Here is a 9110-nt window from a genome sequence, read left to right as displayed (position 1 = left end):
AACTCAAATATTATAAAACAAAATAATTACACTCAACCATTATAATAAAAATACTATAAATATTTGGATCTTTCGCCCTATACAACCTGCATTGCCGTACTTGTTTGCAAAGTCTGCGGAAGCTTTGCAGCTGATGTCATTTCAGAGGTCTAACAGGGATCCTCAGAAGGTTGAGGTAATCTTGAAAGTGCCTTTTTGCACAAAAGGAAGGTAAATACAGGCAGGAAACACAAAACTAAACTGCAGTGCATGAAACCGCACTGCTGGGTGGAAGTACTCTGTGTGTTCTTCACCATGTTGAAGTTCTGAAAACCAAGAGGCCTTCAGAGAATGTGTGCTTTGTTTATAAGCATTCAATTAGACCTTTGACATTTTTTTTATTTTAGATGTCTTTGATAAACTACGCCAAATTGGATCACACCATTTTTGAATGTGGAATGTTGCCTATCAGATGTATTAATGAAGTATGATTAAACATTTTTTTCTTAACATTACACATAAAAATACTTCCCCACAGATCATACTTTTATTCTACCTGGGTTATAACTTTTATTATATTGGAGAATCAATACCTTATAGATCTTATGAAATTCATTTTAAGAATTTGTACATTGTGGTCATCATGATATAGAGCATCAATGCATCACAACGCAGTGCCATGTTTTACAAAGTGCTAAATTAAAATGAAAGATAATACAAACAGAAAATGAAACATATACAACAATAATGATTGCTTCATATGTTTACTATTTGTAAAAATACAACATATGACAACTTTTTAGGCTATTGCTTGATGTTATCATATATCTGAATTATTTTATATCTTAAAATTAAATAAATAAAATACGAAATTCCAAGCAATGCCAAACAAAAATAGAAATGCTAACTGAAATATATTTTACTTTTTCATATAAGCTCAGCATATTTACACATATGCAAGATTTCTTATCCCTCTGGTGTGCCTGGTAATCCAGACCATCCATAAAGATGACCAGTATTCACAGGCCTTCCGCTACAAGACCTGATCTCAGTAATTAAGCTCCTTTTTTAAAGTTATTGGAATTGCATTATTGGAATCTTTTGTGGTTGTGTAGGACTGCACAATAAAATGTTATTAAATTATAATTCAATTATATCCAAATGATTGGATGTTTCTGAAGCAAATCATCTAGAGTTTCTTGCAACCATTTTTGTGTTGCAAAATACTCATCACTTCCAGTGGTACCCATTACTTCCAGTGATACTCATCTCTTCCAGTGATACGCATCACATCCATTGATACCCTGTCATTCATTTGGATGAAAATCTCAGCAGCTCACCTTTTGAAGTCATGTTTTAATATTGTGCCACACATATCTGTCTCCTTTGGATATTGATGTGAAAAATATCAATCTATCAATACATAGCAGAACCTAGCGTTCTAGAAAAATATAGTGTACATGTTAACAATAATTACCCTGTTGTGGCCCACTAAATATGCTGAAGTTGCATTAAGTGCAATATTACATATTATTCTACTGTAGTACTATCTAATATTTGTTGAGCGTGGGTAATTATTAACATTTTCTTTCCTGTGGTAAAAGAATGTTTTTGGTGTTGTTAAATTGTATAGCCTACAGTGTTGCTGCCTATAACCGTGATGCATGCATATCCTGTTATTTGGTGATTTCCTCAGCAAACAAAACTTGTAGTTTACTGTTTACTGACTCTGTTGATGTTTTGAAGTATGTGTCAGCTGAAAAAAGAGCTGTCAAATTAGAATGTAACATGTTGAAAGAAAAGCTGTAAATATGAATGGATTCAGTCAATGGTGTTGCTGATAGCTCTGACTGTCATCTTCATGACATCTGCAGCTTATTGCTGCTCTAAAATGGACTGGCTTTAGTTCAGAAAATAACTTCCCAACCTCTAAAACCATCTCTCCACAAAATACACACCACAGTATTCCATGGGCCTCACCTTTCAGCTGTAGTGTCTTCACGGTCTCCGCCCAATTCATACCCTGAATTACCAAAACAGTACAGAAGTCATTTAGTAAGTACAGAGCATAACACTAGAAATGCAGTATTGACTCATTTGACCGATAAGTCCAAAGGAATCCCTTCGCAACATGTGAAGTCATATGTATTATGTGAAGTAATTTCAAATGTTCATATCTAATGATACCTCAGTAAAATCAAATGTTAAAGCCACATTAAAAGTATTTAGAAAATAACATTAAACATCCCTGGAATGGAAACATGCAAAGAAAGAGGCAATAATCACACTAGTGCCACATCATATAATCCATAATATTATCACTTTTAAATTGTCTGTTTAAATGAAAAATGGCAAATGCAGAGGGTTCCTCTCCTGAACCTCAGGAACATGCCCTGAATGAGATAGGACAGTTACTATGGAGACAAGCAATGACTTGACAATGATCACTGAATGTAGTTACCTAATCTAATCTTGTGAACAAAAGCTTGCTTAATTTTTTTCCTTTTATCTTCTATTATTACTGCTCATTTTTGTTGTTTTGTTTTGATGTATGTTAGATTTTTGTATTGCATCAAATTGCATTAAATGTCTCTGAAACAGCAAAAACAGTTTTCGCCTCGTTTTAAACAGATGGCCATTAGTGATGCAAGTGAGGTTGTTAACATAAAGCTGTAGGTTGTAGAATGCAACTAAATAACACAAATTTCCCTTGACCACAAATGTAGTTTTGTAGTTTTGGACTCTTTGGCTACATCAGCTAAGACGAGCACCACTTGTTCCCACCATTGATCCATGTGTAAACTGCAGACTTCATGTTGAGTTTTTAAACATTATCGGATTACATTATGCTTTTCTTTCCTTTGGAGAATACTCTTAAAAGGCACTCAAAGCCAAATCAGAAGGGGAAATACATATTATTCTTGTGACATTTGGTCCTTTGTTTTCAGTAAAACCCACTTGAGCTACAACAGGCATTAATGGACAGTGTTAAAAACAGGCATGCCAAAATAGGACAGCGCTAAAAACAGCTTTAGATTTACTTTGTGTTACCCTATACTACTTACAGGAGTACATGTAGTGAACAGTTGGGAAAAACTAACAGGAAAACCATGTTTTCTGCATCACACGATGGCAGCTAGCAGGATGCCACAGGCTGTTATCTGATGCTCATAAATAAAATGCTACAGGGATACAAACACAAAAACAAGGAAAATCAACATGATTACAGAGGCATAGTAAATTTTTGTATCTTATTTAAGAAAGACCGATTGCAGCTGATTGATCCAGATATTTTCATGGAATTTTCCTCTAATGGTCATTTCTGAGCATCATGGTTTTGTTGGTTTTCCAGTAGGAGGTCAATGGAACAGTGTTTGAACAGAATTTGGATGTATGCTAGCATTAACATATTCAATTAAAACACAATAGAAAACACACCAAGACAGTTTAATAGGTGCATACTTAAAGTTAATTTGTAAAATGCCTTAACAAGATCAAGCCAAGAATAAAGCACTGTGTTTTACAAAGAATGTGGCAACAAATTAGTTCTTTAAATTGACCACTAATTCAAACTGCACACAGAAGCATTCAGAATAATGCATAATGCAGAATAATTTGTGGTGTGTGTGTGTGTGTGTGTGTGTGTGTGTGTGTGTGTGTGTGTGTGTGTGTGTGTGTGTGTGTGTGTGTGTGTGTGTGTGTGTGTGTGTGTGTTTGTGGTGTGTGTGTAGGTGCACACAGGGCCAGTGTACTGTGCAATATAATGCTTTTACTTACAATTCACACAAGAATTTTACATCATAGTTAATTAGCTTAGTTAGCAATTCATACAAATACAGACACGAACACCAATGGCCCATACAGTGATTTAGCCGTTAGTAGTATTCTATATCAAAAGTGACCTATCAATAAGGCAGTCATGTAAAGTTGACCCTCTGGAGCCAAAAGCTCATTTTAGAAGGGAAGATACACATACAGAACCACAAATATATACACAAGTACAATCCAAATTGTATCATAAAATGTACAGTGCTTTTGGAAATGAACAGGATAGTAAAGTCTGGGAATATCTTGCTAATGCATATTATCACTTTGGAATAATAACACTTGATCAGGCCACCTATTTTAGGTGAACTAGGTGAGCTTAAGTGACATAAAAGGTGTAAAAATCTTCACCAAAATATGAGTTTATGTGTCTGTTTTAAGCTCGATGTACAATAACTGTGATTAGCTTAGAAGAATCAAAACAAGACCAAGAATTAATGAAAAATTCAAAATAGGTCAATAGCCCAGGGCAAAGGAAAATAAACTATTGGAACCATGCTGTATATAGAAAATATAGGTTAAAAGTAACCTATAAAATAAAGGTTTATATAATATTTAGCAAAAACAACTCAAATTTAGGGTATGACCAAGCACTAGTCATTTACATCACTGCCAGTCTTTGACAGCAAAATCATCAAAGTAATGGTGCACCATTCAATGCTCTCATAAGGATCAAAGACAAGGCTACAAAAGTAGAAAGACAGAGTGATGAAACAGCAGACTTATTTAACAAAGAACTGTGGAAAAACAAGGTGGCAAAAATATCAAAAAACAAAAACAAGAACCATTGATGCAGTCCATGTACCAGTGAATAATGGTGACAATGTGACGATGGTCAAAGAACTATGACTTTATAAATATGAATCTCAATTTCCTGTTGAATGAGACATTCATTTACACTCACTGGATGGCACTGTGTATACTACAAAGACCTTGGACACTGGAACTGTATGTTTTACATTGTCCATCACGCTACTTTCATATAACCATCTACTAAAGTGGCACTAAAGTATTTTGGTGAACGTGGTCATCTCCTGCTCAAGACCACATCACTGAGAATTGAGGATGTCTCTTTGTATATAAACATGAGAGTATGATTTAAATCCCTGACTTAAAATGTCTTCTGTGCTCTTTAATGTGAAAGGTGTTAACAGCAGTAACAACACCATTAATAATGATGTTCATGATGGTTTCATTTCTTTGTTGGTATGAAAACTAGGGGAAATCTTCTGAGTGCAAAGAGACAGAAAGCGTGAATGTGAGGATCTCCTTGTTTCAGACTGCTGAAACACTGTGGTTGAGGTCAGCTGAAACACTGTGGTTGAGGTCAGCTGAAACCTGCTCTTTGGGGCTGGACTTTTCTAAAACAGAAATCTGTGTGATGGTGCTGCTCTCTGTGAACAGGGTCCGCCTCCTCTTACTGTAACTCAGATATCCCTGCATCTGCCACTTCCATAGCCTCTTCTTCAGCTCTGCTTGCACCTAAAACACACACACACACACACACACACACACACACACACACACACACACACACACACACACACACACACACTCAGCTTGTTACATAATTTGCAATAACAGGACCAGGGTGTAAGGTGGTTATGACTTACCTCTCCATTGAGAAAACAGTACAGCAGAGCCACTACAAAGCCCTAAATGGAGGAAAGAGGAACATTCACTACAGCAAAAAGAAAACAAAGGAAAAACATTGTTTTGAATTAAATTGTTAACCAAAATAAAATCAAAATTGAGTATCTTAGGGCTATTAACATTCACTGCTGTTTCTTGAACAATATGCGACTGTCCGGTAAAATGCACCACTAGAAAGTACTTCTGAGTTGTCATATTTTTTCTAGACACTAGAGGGACGCAGGGGTTAACCTGAAAAGAGCCCAGGCCCAGCTCGATGAAGACGCGAGCGTCTTCTCCTGCGTTCTCCGGCAGGAAGGCAAACACCATGTAGTGCATGCCAAACAGTGGGATCAGGAACAGGGTGGACTTAGCCAGCCTCCTACAGACATACAAGGTCTTCATCAGCACGCACTCCTCTGCTGTGACTTTGTGCATCTAAATATATATCCAGAATCATATTTAATGATGATTCGCACATTAGAGTGAGTTCATCTGTCAATCAAACAATGAGGACAAAAATGTGGCTAAGTGTATCTCACGAGAACAAGGTGTTTCGCGGAGAAAACCTTGAGCTCTTACATAAAATGGCTGCTGTCATTGCCTCCGACTCCAGGAGACTTCAGCTTCTGCACTAGTATTCTGATTACATTGATGAAGATGATAAAGTTTACCTAGTCAACAGATAAAAAAATAGATCTTTGCAAAGTGTTTTCAGCATACCAGTTATTACTCAAGGGAGGCCTTGTATTTTGTGTTTTCATACATCCATTCCATATTGCACTTACCAAAAGGGATGCTGTAATCGGTCCTTTTATAATCCACCAGTTGAGGGCTACTTCTGTGTCATCCCAGCACCTTCAACATTACTGAGTTTAGCCAACAATGTCTATTCCCTCAGCAAATGTATTCATGCTACTGAAGCAGCACTTATGAACAAACATACTGTATAACAAAGCATTACACTTGAATATCTTAGCACTTTGAACATCATATTTGTCTTCTGAAAAGCCCCTGCTGAAATCTCAAAATTCTTTAAAGGTGCTATGGGTGCATGGAACTGGCATATTGTGAACCTAACACTTCCATCTCCTGCAGTGTAAATTCCGCACGAGCAGAACAGTAAAAGTGTAATTTGGTTGTAAATTGCACCAATTCAAAATATGCATAAAAGTCTTGACTGATTAATATTTGGGCCCCTAAAATTTACATACATTAGCCCAAGTTCTACCACAGGCAATGTTATGTGGACCAACTCGTAGGGCTGTAAATAGGCGTGGAAGACTGCAACAGGACATTCATCTCCCCAACTGAAACCTAATATACGTTCCATATAGCCATCAGACAACAATGTAAAAACACTGAATATGTCCTGCACTCCAGGGCTTCTGTAGACCCATGCCATGCCTGTTAGTTTGAAGTGGTGCACTCACCCCCTGTCGTCATATAACTTCCTGACCAGAACCCAAATGGTCAGGACTGTTGTTGGAAGACCTAAGAAGAACAAAAATCCCAGCAGTGTGCTGTGAAACATGGTCTTCATTCACCAACAAACTGCCTACAGGTCAAAGAGCATTTAGCTCAAATAAACCTCAAAGCTTCAGAGTCATATGAAAAATGCCACATATCTTTATCATTCCTTCTTTTTGTATCTTAAACAAATGCACATATTTGCAACATCTTACAAAATGCACATTTGAAAATATTATTATTATATACTCTTATATAATATGATAATAATTATGATTGTAAAGCTGCTTTGTGACAATGTGTGTTGTGAAAAGCGCTATATAAATAAATTTGACTTTGACTTTGACTTTATACTCTATATACTCTCTATATACTCTATTTGGCTAGATACCTTGCCCATCTGGAATTATAAAAACAAGTTGGTGTTGCTTGTAATGTTTTGTCCTGGTTTGGGAGTGTCTACACTTCCCATGTTAGTTCTTGCTGATCATACAGTCATTTCCCTGCACATAACACAGCTGTGAAGTGTTTGGTAATCAGATGATCAGTAGATTCTGGTAGGAAGAGACAAAGCTCCGCAGGCCCAGGATGGTGCACTTCTAACATCGATAATAACCTAGATAATAGTGTTTGTTCGAGCTAGGTGTTTAGGGTCATGGATTCCTTTGGGGTATAGATGTTTGTATTCCTGAAGCCTCTGGTGTTTGTTGGTTTAATGAATGACAAAATCTGTATGAGAATGAATGCCAAAAGTAAGAATGTCAACGTGCTGGACATTTCTGATGTGCTTACCCCAGCCAATAAGGATGTACCACCAGAAATACTTCTTCTGGGAAACAAACGTGAGAGCCAAGAGAGTCTGCAGGTACATGCCTTCCACCAGCAGCCAGAAGTAGTTAGCCAGGATGCTGAACTGGAAAAAGGCCACTGCTGCCTTGCATGAGGCCTAAGACAGTGTGTGTGTGTGTGTGTGTGTGTGTGTGTGTGTGAGAGAGAGAGAGAGAGAGAGAGAGAGAGAGAGAGAGAGAGGCAGATAAATGCAATGCTATCAAAGACTGATTTGTCATAGTAGTTAGGGATGTGGCTGTTACACAACTAATGTTCTACTAAGAGCACCTTATTAGCACACAAAAAGTGGAGTAATCCATTAAAGGTAAGTAACTGTTTCTAATGTGTTCACAATCGTCCCATCTCCTCTGGGCTTTAATCAATGACATTAACGAGTCAAGCATCACGACTTATCCGAGTCAAATGGTGCACAATGGGATGAGGCAAATCTGAGTTACTATGGTATAAATCATTTGCATTCAATCATTATAAAAGCACTTGGGTAATTATGTAAGCAGTAATTTGTGATTGGCTCATCACTGTTGTAAATATTTTTCCATATGAGAGACATGGAACAATCTTCCTTCACTGAATAGGTACGCATGACTAGAGACACTACAGAGCCACATGATTTTCATTCAAACCTTGCAGAATAGACCTGCTGGCTTACAATACAGACCTGTTGGCTTGCATTATAGACCTGCTGGATGCTGACTGCATAAACAGCTTAACATAGCCTAAAATAAGTCGGGGAACTTGATCTTACTTGACCTGATTTTTTAACCATGTCAAGTAAGGTCTGAACTCAAAATAATCAGATGTTTGTTTTGTTAAAATTATGATCAGGCATATTATAATTGCTCTTTCATTGTTCAAATGTAATAATAATAATTTTTGCTTCTCTCTGTCCTCGTGTATTCTTGTTTTAAATCCGGATCTGTATGTGTTGATAACTTGATCCTGGACTGTCTTAACTACCACGATTATCGAGTTGTCCTTAATAAATCCCATACGTCTCAGCACTTGTGTCCGTCACTCACTGGATCTCTGCAACACTTTCCTCATTAAATATGAATATTCTCTATTATACTAATATACACCAGGCTATAGGATGTTGGTGAATGTCATTTTAACATTTGATAATTTTATTACTACAAGGTGCAGAGGATATAGGAGGTTTAATACTCCACAGCATGATGTGTTGAGACAGATCACAGATAGCAAGAGCCGAGACATACTGTGGACATGGAGCAGTGGTCCTGGGTCTCGTCAGTGAACAGGACAGCATCTTTGATGAAGACTGCACTGGCCCTCAGTACGAAGGAGGAGAACAGATTGATGTGGATGTAATTCCTTGTGCAGTGGAATTTCCTGTT

General features: G+C 37.2%; 1 protein-coding gene across 3 annotated transcripts in view; it reads right to left on the bottom strand.

Moving 5' to 3' along the window:
* Window positions 1-3183: 3183 nt before the first annotated feature.
* The window catches only part of ghrhrb (growth hormone releasing hormone receptor b), a 37701-nt gene continuing 31774 nt past the window's right edge, over window positions 3184-9110 (bottom strand). For 2 of the 3 annotated variants that reach the window (XM_077014913.1, XM_077014914.1), the window contains exons 6-13: window positions 8973-9105; window positions 7699-7852; window positions 6870-6930; window positions 6225-6294; window positions 6019-6110; window positions 5689-5818; window positions 5418-5459; window positions 3184-5286 (exon numbers count right to left, since the gene is read on the bottom strand). In XM_077014913.1, the coding sequence (XP_076871028.1) occupies window positions 5080-5286; window positions 5418-5459; window positions 5689-5818; window positions 6019-6110; window positions 6225-6294; window positions 6870-6930; window positions 7699-7852; window positions 8973-9105 (889 nt within the window). In that variant the 3' untranslated portion in view covers window positions 3184-5079. The remainder of the gene's footprint in view (window positions 5287-5417; window positions 5460-5688; window positions 5819-6018; window positions 6111-6224; window positions 6295-6869; window positions 6931-7698; window positions 7853-8972; window positions 9106-9110) is intronic. The other variant, XM_077014915.1, reaches the window with a different exon arrangement.

This window comes from Brachyhypopomus gauderio, chromosome 8 (genome assembly GCF_052324685.1).
Source record: "Brachyhypopomus gauderio isolate BG-103 chromosome 8, BGAUD_0.2, whole genome shotgun sequence".
Classification (NCBI taxonomy): Eukaryota; Metazoa; Chordata; class Actinopteri; order Gymnotiformes; family Hypopomidae; genus Brachyhypopomus; species Brachyhypopomus gauderio.
The sequence above is the reverse complement of the archived record's forward strand: the minus strand, read 5'-3'. Positions and strand labels throughout refer to the sequence as shown.